The sequence below is a fragment of the Amphiura filiformis genome, chromosome 13 (genome assembly GCF_039555335.1).
Source record: "Amphiura filiformis chromosome 13, Afil_fr2py, whole genome shotgun sequence".
NCBI lineage: Eukaryota > Metazoa > Echinodermata > Ophiuroidea > Amphilepidida > Amphiuridae > Amphiura > Amphiura filiformis.
In genome coordinates this window covers 56,733,654-56,750,371 of record NC_092640.1, presented here as the reverse complement: position 1 = coordinate 56,750,371, position 16,718 = coordinate 56,733,654, and the positions used below count along the sequence as shown (strand labels likewise).

At 36.5% G+C, this 16,718-nt stretch overlaps 1 protein-coding gene across 1 annotated transcript in view; it reads left to right on the top strand.

Moving 5' to 3' along the window:
- Nucleotides 1-16,718, top strand: part of LOC140167777 (phosphatidylinositol-glycan-specific phospholipase D-like) — a 144,953-nt gene that overhangs the window by 67,940 nt on the left and 60,295 nt on the right. Inside the window, 3 exon segments of the mRNA XM_072191068.1 lie at nucleotides 6,862-6,940; nucleotides 9,322-9,419; nucleotides 14,639-14,749. Of these exon segments, the coding sequence (XP_072047169.1) occupies nucleotides 6,862-6,940; nucleotides 9,322-9,419; nucleotides 14,639-14,749 (288 nt within the window).

Sequence of the window (16,718 nt, the reverse complement as noted above, 5' to 3'; positions counted from 1 at the left end):
AAAGCAATTGATGATAAAGCATTCCTGTAGCTGGTCCATGGAATTCTTCCCCATTACATCCATTTATGATTTGGTCTGTTTGAATTTTATTAGATCATCATGTCTTTTGATTGTAGTCTATGCCTAGATGTCTCTATGTATGTATACATCAATTAATGATTTTTACAGATTTGTTAAAAAAATCAATGTTTTCACTTGAAATTAATATTTTATTGAAAGACAAGTCTTAAATTGATTTTCTAACATGTCTAACAAGTATCCGGAAGTCTAAATTAACAAATGTCCCCTAATTGCAGAAGCATTATTTAATATTTGAGGTGATTTTTAAAAACTGAAGGTTTAAAAACAAAATCCGACCGACCGACCAACCAACCCAACTTTCCCATTTATCCCACTTGAGAGCAACACAACAATCATGACAATTATATCAGAACTGGATTTTCTTCTGAAAAAGGATAAAACTTTTGGGTTAGTGTTTAAGGATAAAACTTTTGGGTTAGTGGTTTTTTTTGTCTCGCCTGAACTTTGTTCAGGATGGGACTTAGTAATCACTATTTCTGTCTGTCCGTCCGTCCGTGTGTGGGGGTGTGTGTGTGTGGGGGTGTGTGTGTGGATGTATGTGTGTCCGTCCGGAGCTGTATCTGGGGAACCGTAAGACTTACGGTGACGCTACTTGGTGGGAGGAAGGGTATCCAAGTTTGCTCCGTAACCGTATGTTTTCGGTGAAAAATATGCAAATTAACATAGCTAATTTGCATAATTTATGCAAAAATCAGCGCAAATTGATAGCGGAGTTTGTGGACAGACTATCTCAAGATCCGTCGGGCGCATGGTAACGAAACCTGGTGACAGGAATGATACACACCTGCTGATCACCTGATTAGTTTTTCGGCGAAAAGTATGCGCATTTAGTTGTTAATTTGCATAATTTATGCGGAACGATTCTACAAATATGGTTGGAAATCTGAAGAAATCCGCCTTATGGAGTTGTATCTGGGATCCGTAAGATCCATAAGCCCTATGATGATGAAACGTGGTAGGGGTAGTATGACCAGAGGATCTCAACCCGATTTGATTTTCAGCGCAAAATATGGTAATTAAGTACCTAATTTGCATAATTTATGCATAAAATGCAAAAACCTATTTTCTCGGAGACTAGGGGTCGCACGTTCTTCAAACTTGGTGGGTGGGTGCATCTTCACCCCAGACAGAACAAGTTTGTATTGGTTAGTGCGTCAAGGTAACCCGAGGTCATCCAGGGGTCATCTGAGGTCAAATGACTAAAAACTGTCGTATGGGCACGAAACACAGTGTCTTCGACCCTATATCTTCATGGCAGGAATCGCCATGGTAGGTTAAATCCACAGCCACGATTAGCCATTTGGTTCAAACCTTTAAAGCTCTTTTAAACTAATAATTAGTAGAGGGACATAACTAAGGCTACTCACAATAGCCGGGTAATCGATCTTGGTTGTGCTTGATTAAGCTTGTATACCCCATTGAGGTCAATGGTCATCGACTTTTATACTGCCTACAGTGAGTGCAGCTGTACTACACGCTGCACGCTGTAGTCCATAACAGGACCAACGCAATATAAAATGGTCAAATTTTGAGTTCAAAGCGCACGGCCAATTTTCAAAGCGCATTCTAGCGACTATCATATCTGTTCAACACGTATTTCCAAGTTTATGAGACCAAATCTGGTTTCTTGAGAAAAAATCATGACGGGAGATATTCATCATTTTCTAACCCGGTATCAGAAGATTTTCGTCTGATATCAAAATCGTGCATAGCAATTCACGTGTATCGATCCCGTGTATTCATTTTAGTGTCCTTCTGCACCAAATAATTATTAGCCAGGCGGTGTCGGTGTGCGAAACTTGGTGGGTACGGTCAACATAACGTGGTAGGGGGTAGTATGACCAGAGGATCTCAACCCGATTTGATTTTCAGCGCAAAATATGGTAATTAAGTACCTAAGTTGCATAATTGATGCGTATCAAGCAAAAAAACCCTTGTGAACAGCTTATCTGGAGATCCGTATGGGGTACAGTGACGTAACTTGGTAAGGAGTAGTGGGGCCAGAGGTTCTTGACCTGATTAGATTTTGAGCGTAAAATATGGTAATTAAGTACCTAATTTGCATAATATATGCGTAATAAGCAAAATACCTTATGAACAGATTATCTGGACAGTGACGTAACTTGGTGGGGAGTTGTGTGGCCAGTGGTACTCGACCTGATTAGATTTTCAGCGCAACATACTTTACCCAATTTCGTGAGGTCAAAGGTCACATACAAAGTCAAAAGTCAACTGAGGTCACCAAATCTTTTAATAACTGATTTTCAACTGTGCATCACATATCCAACTAACAGCTTGATCGATCATGTAATTAAGGAAATATGACGACTTTAAGATAGTCGCTTTTCATGTAAAGTATAGCAAAGTAGCGCTTTCAATGAGTGATAACTCGTAAAGGAAGCATCTTTCTGTTTTGATTTATTTCATGAAATAGTTCTTTGGTATTGCCAAATTTGATTTTTCAGCGCAACATACTTTATCCAATTTCGTGACTGAGGTCAAAGGTCACATACAAGGTCAAAGGTCAACTGAGGTCACCACATCTTTTAATAACTAATTTTCAACTGTGCATCACATATCCAAATAACAGCTTGATCGGTCATGTAATTAAGGAAATATGACGACTTAAAGATAGTCGCTTTCCATGTAAAGTATAGCAAAGTAGCACTTTCAATGAGTGATAACTCGTAAAGGAAGCATCTTTCTGTTTTGATTTATTTGATGAAATAGTTCTTTGGTATTGCCAAATTTGATTTTTCAGCGCAACATACTTTATCCAATTTCGTGAGGTCAAAGGTCACATACAAGGTCAAAGGTCAACTGAGGTCACCAAATCTTTTAATAATTAATTTTCAACTGTGTATCACATATCCAAATAACAGCTTGATCGGTCATGTAATTAACGAAATATGACGACTTTAAGATAGTCGCTTTCCATGTAAACTATAGCAAAGTAGCACTTTCAATGAGTGATAACTCGTAAAGGAAGCATCTTTCTGTTTTGATTTATTACTTTGATGAAATAGTTGTTTGGTTTTGCCAAATTTTGGAAGGTCATTACAGGGTCATCCGAGGTCACTCAGGGGTCATCTGAGGTCAAGTTATTAAAAACTGTCGTATGGGCATGAAACTTGATGGGTACAGTCAACATTTCAAGCCAAATTTTTGGAAGTTCATTTTGGGGTCACCAGGGGTCATCTGAGGTCAAATTAGTAAAAAGTGCCGTATGGGCATGAAACTTGGTGGGTACAGTCAACATTTAAAGCCAAATTTTTGGAAGGTCATTTTGGGGTCACCAGGGGTCATCTGAGATCAAATTAGTGAAAACTGTCGTATGGGCATGAAACTTGGTGGGTACAGTCAACATTTAAAGCCAAATTTTTGGAAGGTCATTTTGAGGTTACCAGGGGTCATCTGAGGTCACATTAGTAAAAACTGTCGGATGGGCATTAAACTTAGTGGGTACACAGTCAACATTTAAAGTCAAATTTTTGGAAGGTCATTTTGGGGTCACCAGGGGTCATCTGAGGTCAAATGAGTAAAAACTGTCGTATGGGCATGAAACTTGGTGGGTACAGTCAATATTTAAAACCAAATATTTGGAAGGTAATTTCGGAGTCACCAGGGGTCAACTGAGGTCAAATTAGTAAAAACTGTCGTATGGGCATGAAACTTGATGGGTACAGTCAACATTTATAGCCAAATTTTTGGAAGGTCATTTCGAGGCCACCAGGGGTCATCTGAGGTCAAATTAGTAAAAACTCGTATGGGCATGAAACTTAGCACGAGGGTACAGTCAACATTTAGAGCCAAAATTTTAGGTCATTTCAGGGCCACCTGGGGTCATCTGAGGTCATATTAGTAAAAACTGTTGCATGGGCATGAAACTTGGTGGGTACAGTACAGTTACCATCAGCCAGATAATCGTGCCCAGCCGATAACCGCCAAATTCATTTACCTCTCTACCAACAGTTATCGCAAAAGCAGGCGGTCACAAAAGCAGGCGGTCACAAAAGCAGGCGAGACTCGTGGTTCGAGAACCGCCTTGTTTAGAGTTGGTAGGATTACACAAATCCAACAAATTTGTTTATGCTTTATGTCTGGATAAGTCATTTGATCACAATTTACGGTGAAATTTGAAACATGTAATCTTAAGTAATTGGATTGAGTGACTGACTCTTTTGAGCATTCCCAGCCACTCAGGAAAATGAAAATTCATTTTTTAGGCAGGAAAAAGGCAGGAAATTTGAGAAAAACAGCCAAAACCAGAGAAAATTCAGGCAATTTGTGTGGCCCAAAAGACAGCCATTACTTTTTTGCATACATCTGTCTTGCATACAATGCATGATAACAAACTACAACCATTCAGATATAAACTATAAACTTTTGGAAAGAATTCTCCCTTTTCTGTCTCTAGGTAGTTGTTTGAAACAGTCCACACCCTGATTAAATCTTGGTATAAAAGTGGAAATATTTCTTCCCGCTGTTGAACTTTTTGGAAATTTGTCAGGGAAAACTTATGTAATTTTGTTTGTGAGAAATGCTGGGTACCCATGATATGGTAGCTTACAGGTGTGGAAGCCATGGATGGGTGTACTTTCTGATGAAGCCATTGGGGCTTAAGTATAGGTTAAATTTGTGTAGCATCGGATAGTTTTTTCTACCTTTTTTGCTGTTTTATTTACTTAAGAAAAGGGGAAAAGGTGTTTTTTTTGTAGTTGTTTTGTTTTGTATCATAGCAGGTGCTTACCTGTAGAAATGAACCTTATGTTTGATAGTTCATAATATTGCTTTAATTGCTACCTGTACTAATGCTCTCATTGCTGCTATAATGATCTGTAGCAAAGAAATTTATTTAATGGGCTTCTTTTCTGCCATATTTCAATATCAATTTGATAGAGGGTGGGCCCCAAATGGTAAAAGGCTTCTGTTTACATTTTTGTTTACATCACTACTGTCTGTTCAATTAGCTTAGATTCTTGAATTTTTAAGATATTTGAAAAAATAAAAAATTGTGGTCAAAGTCATCAAAGAAAAGTGTTAGCACGGCCTTAGACCTAACATGATTTATACTTTTCAAATTCTAAAGTTCAATTTAAAACCCCATTTCTTTTCAATTTTGGTCTTTTCCCGCAATATTTTTATAAAAAGCTGTTGAACCATAAACTTTTTTGAATCAATCCATTTAGAGCAATGGGGACGAATGTCATAATGCGATGAGATAGTATTTGATCGACCATCCGCATCAGGAAGTATTGTCCAGCAAAATAGGTAATTGCCAGTAGGCCTACATGAGTATGCCTAATTTGTGTTGAACCCCTACTGTTGAAACATTACATTATTATTTATGAACTAAGGTTTTTTAAAATAGGCCCAGCTGATGTAAATACATTCCTTGTGTATTTATATTATTTATTTATTTATTTATTTATTTATTTATTTATTTATTTATTTATTTATTTATTTATTTATTTATTTATTTATTTATTTATTTATTTATTTATTTATTTTACGAATGGGTCTGAGAAGGTGTAGACCTATAGGCCTATTATAAAACTACACATTTATTTTCAATTTGTTATTTCGTTTTGTTTGTTGAATACAAACTATGAGAAGGACATTTGGAAACAAAAGAACTTTTGTACAAGAAAATATTATTTAAAACAATCAGGTTACAGAAAACAATTCTTGTAAAGTCACTGTATCTGGAAATGTCAAGTTTAATGCTGATATTCTTGGGAAGAAATGATGGTATTAAACAAAACTCAATTTACATTGTAAACCAGTTTAAATAAGAACGAAATCCATGATTTTAATGTCATTGTTAAGGAAAATAATGCTCAGAATAATGTTATGCATAAAACGTAATGGCGCTATATAATTTTGTGTAACAAAAACCGGTGGACCATCATCGACTATAGAACCTATCCAATAACCGAACGGTATAACAATTGAAATGCCAGGACAGATTGGTGGACAGATTTGCTTGGCTAAATTGGATAGGGTCTATGCCCGAAGTTGAGAATGGACCGCCCCACTCGATTTGTAAAAAGGTCGCGAGCCCTTTTGGTGGACCCAAGTAACTGCCTAAAATGAGGCAAAATTGAAAAGAAATGGGGTTTTTACTTGAACTTTGGAATTTGAAAAGTATAAATCACGTTAGGTCTAAGGCTGTGCTAACACTTTTCTTTGATGACTTTGGCCACAATTGTTTATTTTTTCAAATATCTTAAAAATTCAAGAATCTAAGCTAATTGAACAGACAGTAGCAACTTACTTCCTTTTGTCATGATTGAGGTTAATTTTCCTATTAGACTCACATGGAAAAGGTTGTAACATACAAAGGGATAAAAACAACATTACTGTCTTCTGCCATTGGATGGTTTCCTGTATGGCACACAGTTTGGGGAAAGAAAGTATTTTTCTCTTAAATGTGAGGATCATTGAAAAAGGTTGACCAAAAGTGTAGTAAAATGGAGTACATGTTAGTGTTTGAAGTAAATATAAGATATTTAGGGCCTTCAGAGGTGTGTCAAAGAGAATCCTATGGGACTGCCCATGCACCCTATGGATATACACTTGTTGCAATCAAGCCAATTTGTCAGGCTCCCTATTCAGGTTTGGTCACTTAGCCCTGTTAGCAGAGCTCTCATGTTACACTTTTTTCTGCCTGCATTATAGCACTATAGGCCTACAAGTTATCTGTGACAAGAAATGGATCTTACAATTTGCCTTATTTTGCTCTAATCAAATTTTGCACCACTGTTCTTTTATTTTTAGTTGATTTTGGATCATCAAGACGCCTTTCAAGCTGGCAATCCATATCCTGATGCTTATTATGACAGTATCTGCCATGGGGGTAAGTCCAGTTGTCTCACAATTCATGACATGTGATGTCTCATACAACCAGGCTAACAGAAGGCAATTTTGACAATTGAGTTTTTATGCTGAAATCCTTATATTCCAAGCATACTTAGTCGCGCATGGTTTTCTTATGTGTTTTGTTGCTTGCTACTTTTGCCTGTACCTCAATTTTGCAATGCTGCCTCTGGCTTGGTTGGATCAAATTGTGTCACAAATTATGACATGCTCATATCAAAAGTGTACATCAGAGTCTCTTTTGAAGCAAAAAATATTACAATTTGATGAAGTGTTAAAGAATTTATTAAAAGCAATACATTGTGTTTAAAAATCAAACATTAGTTTCTAAAAAAACGTTTCTTATTTTGTTCATATTCTGTGCACTTTATGTGAGTATCTCTTGTGTCAACTTGAATTAGCTATTGAAGTGCTGCATCACAAGTGTAGTTGGTACAAGTGATGATGCTAATGGTGTGATGAGGATGATACTGATACCACTCTCGCCATGGTTACACAGATGACATTTAAGCTTTTGAATTTTACAACCCACATATATGTCATCAAGGAGTCAGTGTCATAGCGGTATTTTGTTGCTTTTTGAAGTTCACCTGAGTTTGTAAAAACATGTGCTGCAATACCTGCATACCTGGAGTGACATTTTATGTGTCTAATTTCATCTGAGAAGATTGACACTTCATACTGATCTTGTCTTGTGATTTTTTGTTGTTGAAAAATTCAAGAGGATTTAGAATTGTGACAAAAGTTAATTCTCTCATTTCCTATGTAATTCTTGTTTGATTATTATTATTTTATCCTTTCTGTGATTTGATTTATCTCTTACTTTGTTTCATCTTGAACACTAATCTTTTCTTTCTTTCTTTCTTTCTTTCTTTCTTTCTTTCTTTACGTAACGTCACGGCTGTGTCTTTTTTCTTACAGGTTCTTTCTTCTTTCTTTCTTTCTTTCTTCTTCTGTCAACCATTACATTTGCTCTAGCACTCACACGCTTACATCGATTTTGACCTAACTTGGTCACAATGATCATTGACCGTGCCCTACATGTCACATGAAACTTGTGGGGTCAAAGGTCACGCAGAGGTCATAGGGGTCAAAAACGTGATTTCAACTAAAATGCATCTTCTCCCACAACTTACGAGGACAGTGACGCCACTAGCACACATGCATTGTTATCATCCAGTGTCTATTATGGTGTACACAGATTTGGGGTCAAAGGTCATTAAGGGGTCACTTCCGGTGTAAAACGAAATACCTTCAAAATGTTTTATTAGCTAAACAAAATATAGGGCAGTAACGGTATGTTCACATCTGAGTTGCAGTTACCTAGTGTATATGTGATATTTTTTTATATGGGTCAAAGGTCATTAAGGGGTCACTTCCGGTATAAAACGAAATAACCTTTAAAATGCATCTTCTCCCACAAATTACGTAGGACAGTGACGCCACTTGCACAGTCTGAGACGAAAAACCTTCAAAATGCCCCTTCTGCCACAAGTAACATGGCATAGTGATGCCACATGCAAATGTATATTGACACTAGCCAATGTCTATGGGACTTTCATATATTTTGGGGTCAAAGGTCAATAAGGGGTCACAACACGGCTGTGTTCGTGGTCTTAGACCACAGCTAAGTCTAGTTCGTTCTTTCTTTCTTTCTTTCTTTCTTTCTTTCTTTCTTTCTTTCTTTCTTTCTTTCTTTCTTTCTTTCTTTCTTTCTTTCTTTCTTTCCTTCTTCTTTCCTTTCTTTTGACTTTCTTTCTTTTTTCTTTCCTTCCTTTTTCTGTCCTTCTCTCTTTCTGTTTTCATACTTTTTTGTTAATATAAATTTTCTTTTTTCATTGGGTATTTTGACCAATTACTTTCATGTGTCACATTCTCATAATTATGTGTCTCATTTTCAATTTCTTCTGGCTTGAATACATTATGTATAAAGGGTAATTGTAAATAATTCCTTCATTAAGCCCCCAAAAAGATTGTTTGCTAATGTCCTCCACCGACTGACCCTACTGTGGAATAAGTTTTTTTTTGTGTGTTTTACTGTACAAATGAATACCAACCCTAATTTAGGAAATTCCAGAAGTTTTTTTTCTTTAAACATTTTTGACATCCTGAAAAGTTTTTTTTACAGTTTCTACGCACTTCTAAACTGTTTTGTAAACATGAGTGAAGTGGTATACAGTACAGAAATGTCCTAATTTGGGGCTATTTATCAAGCTAATTAAAGGTATACAGTAATTTTTGGCTATGACCTTTAAAAAAATCCTGGCTGACCAACCCAATTCTGAAAAAGTTGTGGAGGACAAGCAAACAATCTTTTTTTTTGCCTTATCTTTCAAACCATCCCTTCTTTTTTTGTGTTAGGAAAATACCATGATGTTTCTGAAGATACCCATTGGGCTCCATTCCTGAATGCAACTATCAACTATATCAGACAAACCTACCCTAAGCCATGGGATAAGGTAACAGCTATTACTAAAGGCCTAATAAAATTGTTTGATTGGCGTAACCCGACTGACCCTAAAAATAGGCCCAATCCTAGACTTATTTACAGCTTAAAATGTGTTTTAAAAAAAAATTGCCGACTGACCTATCCTAATTTTTTTTTTATGTTATGCCAATCAAACAATTTTTCTAGGCCTATAAAGTATACTATTTACAAACATATTAAATTTAATAATTTTTGAGGGAAGTTTTTTAATGACACTTTGCCAAACTTTTGAAAGTTACCTTGTTCCACCCCCAAAAAAGTCCTGGCTATGACACTGGCAATGCCAGTGTCATAGCCAGGACTTTTTTGGGGGTGGAACAAGGCAACTTTCAAGGGTGCAAACATTGATGAAAATAGTCAAAAATGGGCTAAAAAGTACAATTAAGGCCTCAAATCTTAAATTTTAGGGCGGCCAGCATCCCACAGGGGCAAGAAGATAGACAAGACTTTTCCCTAGCCTCCCCTGGCTATGCCACTGGTATGTTGAAGTGCTGCTTATAAATGGTGGTTATCTAAAATTGCATAAGGGAACAGTTCCAATTAGGTTCAGATATGCAGTTGTGGACTGTGCCTTTGCAGATCCATATCTTTATTTGACCAACCTGTTTGCCTGATGTATTATTCCTTTTCTCAATGCCGCATTATTTGCCATCGTCAAATGTAGTTCTCTGTGTTTACTCATCCAAAATTTATCCCTGGTGTGTCCGAATGAAAGTGATAACAGTTAAGGTTTTTGATATCTTAAGATTTGAAATTTCAATTCTATCCTAACCCTAACCGCCTAGGGGCTTTTTGGCGACGGGAAGGGAAAGAAGGAAAGAATAAAGAGAGAAAAGAAGGAAAGAAGTTGTTTGCTCTGGGTGGGATTCGAACCCGAGACCCCTCGCATGCCAAGCTCTCGGTCGGCGACACTTTGCCACGGGTCTTGGGCTTCGCTGGCCAGCGAAGCCATACTGAGTTTCGATAGTGGTAACCTAACCCTAATCCACACGCTTTCCCGGCGAGAGGCTGGTAAAGAAGGAAAGAATAAAGAGAGAAAAGAAGGAAAGAAGTTGTTTGCTCTGGGTGGGATTCGAACCCGAGACCCCCCGCGTGCCAAGCACTCGGTCGGCGACACTTTGCCACGGGTCTTGGGCTTCGCTGGCCAGCGAAACCGTGCCTATATATCACTTAGGGTGATTGCGTCATCACGCCACGTGGGATGCATGCACGAACAGCGCATATATCAAGTAGTATTTTGTAGTATTCAGGAGCGTTAGGGTTAAGATAATTTTTTCTTCATATCTAGTACTGTGTGCACACACTGACCATTCATATGCTGGATAAGTTACAGTAGGCTGCACAAATTAGCCTTTTGCCTAAGTAGCTTTTCGTGCATTCTGAGTCAACATTGAAAAGGTTTTCAATTAGTGTGATTTAATTCCAGACATTGGAGAAACAAAATTAATGTAAAAGTATTGAAATCAGTATGAAGACCAGAGAAGCAATCATTTATACAATTGTTTTGGACTAAAGGAATTAACAAATGGATTCATCATCCAAGCCATTGTCGACCCACTGCAGGGTGAAGGCCTCTCCAAGGTGACGCCACATCTTTCTCATCTGGGTCACATCAAGAAATTTGTAATTTCAGCCCTCCATCTCACTTTCTGTCTGCATGGGTGCCTATTTCTAACCCATTATATAACCAGTTTGGTCCATCGTCTATCTGATCTTCTAGCTACAATCATCGAAATAAAAGTCTTGGAATGCTTGTGTGTAAATAAAGGAAAACTGTCACCCCCTCTCCCCCGTGCAATGTTGAGAAATGCCAATGTTTTCAGCGGTTTCCCAATGTGTTCCAACATTGATTGATGGGGAGAGGGGAAGGGTAGATCATTGTTGTATGTTGTAGTCCTGTTTGTTCCCCAGCACAATATATGTCATTTCCATGATCATACATGAAATTCTGCACAGGATTTTGACAGTGTGCCAAGCGTTCCAAGTACTTTTTTCGAAGATTGTAGGTGACCAGCCCAAGACCGCTTCTTTTGTTTCCCAGTCTGGATGACATCTCTGACTTAATGTGTCATGCTTCTGATCCACTCATTTGTTTTCAAATAGATTAACATTATAGTTTATGATTTTAGAGAGAAAAAAACATTTGTGCATAATATAATTGTAAGTAATATCATACATTTATTATTTATATCAGGCTTTATGTGATACAACAACATTGAGTATTGTACAGCTAGCTCTTGCAAAGTACCCAGATGCAGCACAATATTGTTTTGAATATTGCGTGATGGCCATCATAGTTACAGTACCATCACACACACCACCGTACCGGCTCATGGGAGATTTTTAAACAAGTAAATTGATAAACTTAAGTTTAATTTTGGATGATGAATAAACCTTAATAAATATATTCCACATTACAAATAAAGTTGTAAATACTCTTAATTTGCCTTCCAGAAAGTAAAGCAAAATACAGAAGGTCAAATGAGTTTACAATATAAGCATATTGGTTAGGTCTGGTGGATTGGTGAGCTTAAATTTGTATTGTACCCACTGAATTCTATGATTGTACCGCATACAGTCAGCAAAAGCCTGGTATAAATAAAATAATAATTATAATATTGAATGGCTTATTTTCAGGTGATATAAGAATATATTGTCTTTGCTAAAAACTATTTAAAAATTTTGCATCACCCTCAAAGCCACATTAATTAACTTTGGAAAGGATAATAAAGTGTTGTTCTATCTTCTGTTTCAAAGACTATAATACTGTGTTGTCTACTTGTATTTCTTTTCTTGCAACAATGTATCATTTAGTTTGATGCATTATTTATTCCCTTGTCTGGAAAATCTTAAGGTATTGTTTTCATGTGGTTATAGCAACTTTGAACAAATGTCCGCAGGCAATGAGGCATAAATGGATGAGGTATAGAATCCATTGACCTACTATAATTCAAACTTGAGATGGCAATCTGGATCCAAATGCACTCATACCCAGTATATAGAGTGTACTTACATCTAGCCAATTATAGTTGTTCTATTCTCAAACTTGAGCCAAATCCTTGCCTGTCTGTCTGTCTTTCTTTCTTTACACATCCGTGATATTAGTCATGGCTGTGTCTTTACTCGTACAGGATCTTCTTCACACAGCTGTGTCGTTAGTTACCGAGTCATTAATGACTCAAGGCCAAAACACATTTTACACAAATTCACTTCAGAATGCACAACAAAACACACTGTTGGATAAAGTTAATAATATCTGAATCTTTAATCAAAAGTAAAGTATTATTTCAATAATCTTGTGAGTAAACATAAATACATACAATGAGTCAGAATCAATCCAATATTTATTAATAATTTTACTTAGCTAGCAAGCAGCCTTCTTTGTGTTGTTGATTTCAAAGTTCTGATGTATATCCTGATTCACTTGTCCTGCGAAGACATTCACAACATATGATGTAATCTGGAAATTCCCAAGACTTAATTATAAACATTAACCTTTCACATTATGACACTACCTAGGGGAATTCCAATATGATGTCATATCCGTTTCACATTCTATAGGAATACCCAATGCACAATTAGTCCTGACTTTGTTTAATGTGATTACATTACGCAAACGACATACAAATGTAAATCAACAGTGGACTTCCCTCAACAGTAGTCTTTATTGCAACAGAAATTAACATGTAAGCAACAAAATGCTCATGTACGCGTGCATGCACAAACGCTCATGTACGCGTGCATGCACACTTAGGGCGTTTAACTTTACGCGCACAATTTGATACTGCGGCACGGGAAATACGCACATACGTCACTACCAAACTTGAGATGAACCAAATTATAGTACTCGAGGGGTCATACTTTCTTGGTATTTTGAGATTTGAAAAGGACCCAAAATATTAATATTGACCAGGGTCTTATGATGAGTGTTACCCCCGGGTGGAGAAATATTTTTTACTTTTGCTATATCCCTTTTCTATATTTGATATCTTTATTTGACTTGAGAGTACTTGATGCATCACAAATGCCAAGCAGAGTGTCCATTAAAAGTAAGAACCAGTAGAATAAATTGACAGTATAGAGATGTACACTCTGCATGTTGGAGTGGCTGATCTTATCAAATAGCTTTCAAGCTGTGCCTTTTGAATTGTTGCATTATGCATTGATATATAAGTACTTGATGCATGCAAGGCCAAAAACTACAATTTGCAGCTTTGATGCCCCATTCTAGTTTTGTGTCCGTAATGTATCTAATTTGTGTCAAGTAAAATCTTGAATTTCAAGTCTTTGAAAACACTTAAGTTTTAGTTGACTGGCATTCAGCTACTGCTGATGATGGAGACGGGTTCTGCAAAATATACGTAGAGCCAAAGTAAAGAAAAGAAAAACAGAAGAAGAATAACAAAAATCAAAGATGGAGTGATGGATGATTTTACCATGTGTGGAATTGATTGCCATCTGAACCTAAAAGATTTTTTCGCCTTTAATTAATGCTTGTGGCTCGAAAAGTGGGAGATATATAGTTTGGAATCTTGGGCCTAGATACAGTATACAAATATTGAATGTTTATGAGTACAATGGTAAGAAATATGGACTGGTCCATTCAACAAGGCTTTGGCCGAGTTGAATAGTTCACATTAAAACATTCAATATTTGTTTTATATAACTCATATAAAATTATTTATCTTCCACTTAGTTCTGTAAATCACCAGGAAAACAAAATAAATTACAAAAATATTACAAACTGTATTTATTTTAGAAGCGACATCACCCACACCTATTGGAAAGTTGAGGTGGTCACCGTTCGCGATATACGCCCGTGTCTGTCAGGTTTGATTTTGTGTTACCTATGTACCACTTTACACAGAACACAAACAAAGATGACATCATAGTGATTGATGTAGATGTCATTGTTGTTTCACCATAGACTTTATATTAATTTCTTTTGACAGTTTGAAATATTCTTAGTTTTTGGTTTGCCTAATCTAAGAATAGATGTGCATTTTTATGAAATAAGAAGACCCCCTCCCCCATAGTAAAAACCTGTAGATGAACATCATCATCAATTTCTCTCACGTTGTAAGTGTTTAGATGCTATCATATGACACTGATTGAGTTAGTCCACTCTCTGGTCACTATCTCATTGATCATTCTTTTGATCAAATTTACTTTTTGTTATACAATATGCAGGGGACTGAGAAGCTGGTTGTGTTCATGCTTGGTTTCGTGTCTCATCAAGTAGCAGACGTGTCTTGGCACAGCCTGGGTATTGACCAGGGATTCCTGGATACAATGGGAAAGGTATAAACTCACTTATTACAAATGCAATTATGTACACTAATGGGTAATGGTTGGTAAAAGATTATTAGTTGATAGGTGAGTTTGGATAGGATACTGATTATCTCCAGTTGAGGAACTTAATTATTCATGGTGAGACCACAGTTCTCAGACTACAGATAATCTGTATATATATCTAATCTAGAGATAATTGGGATCCCTTCCTAAACCAAATATTTGTGACCATCCACCACGAAGTGGTAGTAAAGTCGGCTCTAGATCATTTTCTGTTTATTGCAGATTTTGAAAGAATGCACTTTCAGCTTTACAATGACACCTCAACCAGCTTCATCAGACATCTAGAAGTGAAGTTATGGTTCATCAAAGGTCAAATTCCTAGTACATTTTACATAGAAATCCAATACTGTTTTTGATTGTATCTCAAAATAGAAAATGCCAACTTTACGACCAGTTTGTGGTGGATGGGCACATTTATCATACCCAAGTGAAACAGAATCACACAAAATTTTCATCTGCTGCCATATTTTCCTCCAAATTGGTATCGCCAGCAAAATTCATTGACATCTACATGTGACAGTGAGCTTTACACTACAGAATATTCCCAAGCATAATGATAGAATGATGTATGGGATCACACCCCAAGATATAAAGTTCATAATATAAGAATTGGACAGGGTTAGCAGTTCTGTATTACGTTGTTGTGGTCTTTTGCTGAGGGTATCTTGGGAACAAAGCTGGTCAGCAAGGATGTGTTAATGTTCACACTGACCCGTCCCCGACAGTGTATATAATATGTGACTGCTTATACCTTCTCTACAACAAGTCGGCTAAGTGCATTGGTCATGTATAATATGAGGGCAGTATTTCATTCTGAACTGTAGTGTCAAGATGTCTTCAGTAAGTGATGATTTGCTTACAGCCATTATGTGTATAGCAAATGAAATATTCAAGTGATTGAAGGTTATTTTTGCTCCTTTAGGAGGGAACACTTGTGACAAATTGCCCTGTTATATTTGAAGATTTCAGATGCCAAAACCGATGACATTATACATACAGATAGTAAAAGAATTAAAGTACCAGTTATTTCACCCTATTATAATCCTAAACAAAGACAGATATGTCATATAATTAAAATCAGCAGCTAATAACTGCATCTCAGTTTAAAATGCGAGCTAAAACCTCATTTGTTGAAATCAGACAAGAAATAAAGACACAGTGATCCAAAATCTCAAGGAAGATGTAAATTCAAATGTTGCAAATTGCTAATGATTTGTACACAAAGCATTCTTGAACAAGAGAACTGGGGGTGCCATGCGCTCCATTGATTGGGACTTTAAAATGCAACTTTTGAGTTTGTTCCTTCCTTAGATTTTTGATCTCTATTTCTTTAATTCTCAACCGATTTCAACAAGCGAGGTCTTAAATCAGAGCTAAAGGGTACAGGTATTCATTGGCTGCTGGTTTTAATTTTGACATATTTGTCTTTGTTTGTTTAGGATATACAGTGGTGAACATAGCTGTACTTAATTTGTTTTGCTGTCTGTAGGCACAAAATGTAACTGATCAAGTATGCATTGTGTCAATTTCATGGTTGTTTAATGGCATGTAAACTAGTCATTTGAAAGAAAAGGTGAACAATGATGGCACTATTTTTTTGGTATCTTTAGAAGGGGTAGACACTTGTATAATGGCATTAGAACATCAGAAAAAAGACAAATAAACTCAAAAGTTTTGAAGATAGCATTTATTGGGTTTTGCATCCGAACTCTTCATTTTTTTCACAAAATGATGGACTAGATTCTAATACAGACAATTATCAATATCTCAAAAACGGTTCAAATAATTATTTATCTTTCAATATTTATACTTGCTCTGTATAATCTGTGTATTTTTTGTTTGCCATGGGAAAAATAAAGTCTAGTTCACAAGTGTAAATGTTTGTACTTCATGGCCACAGCAACATTCTATTTCT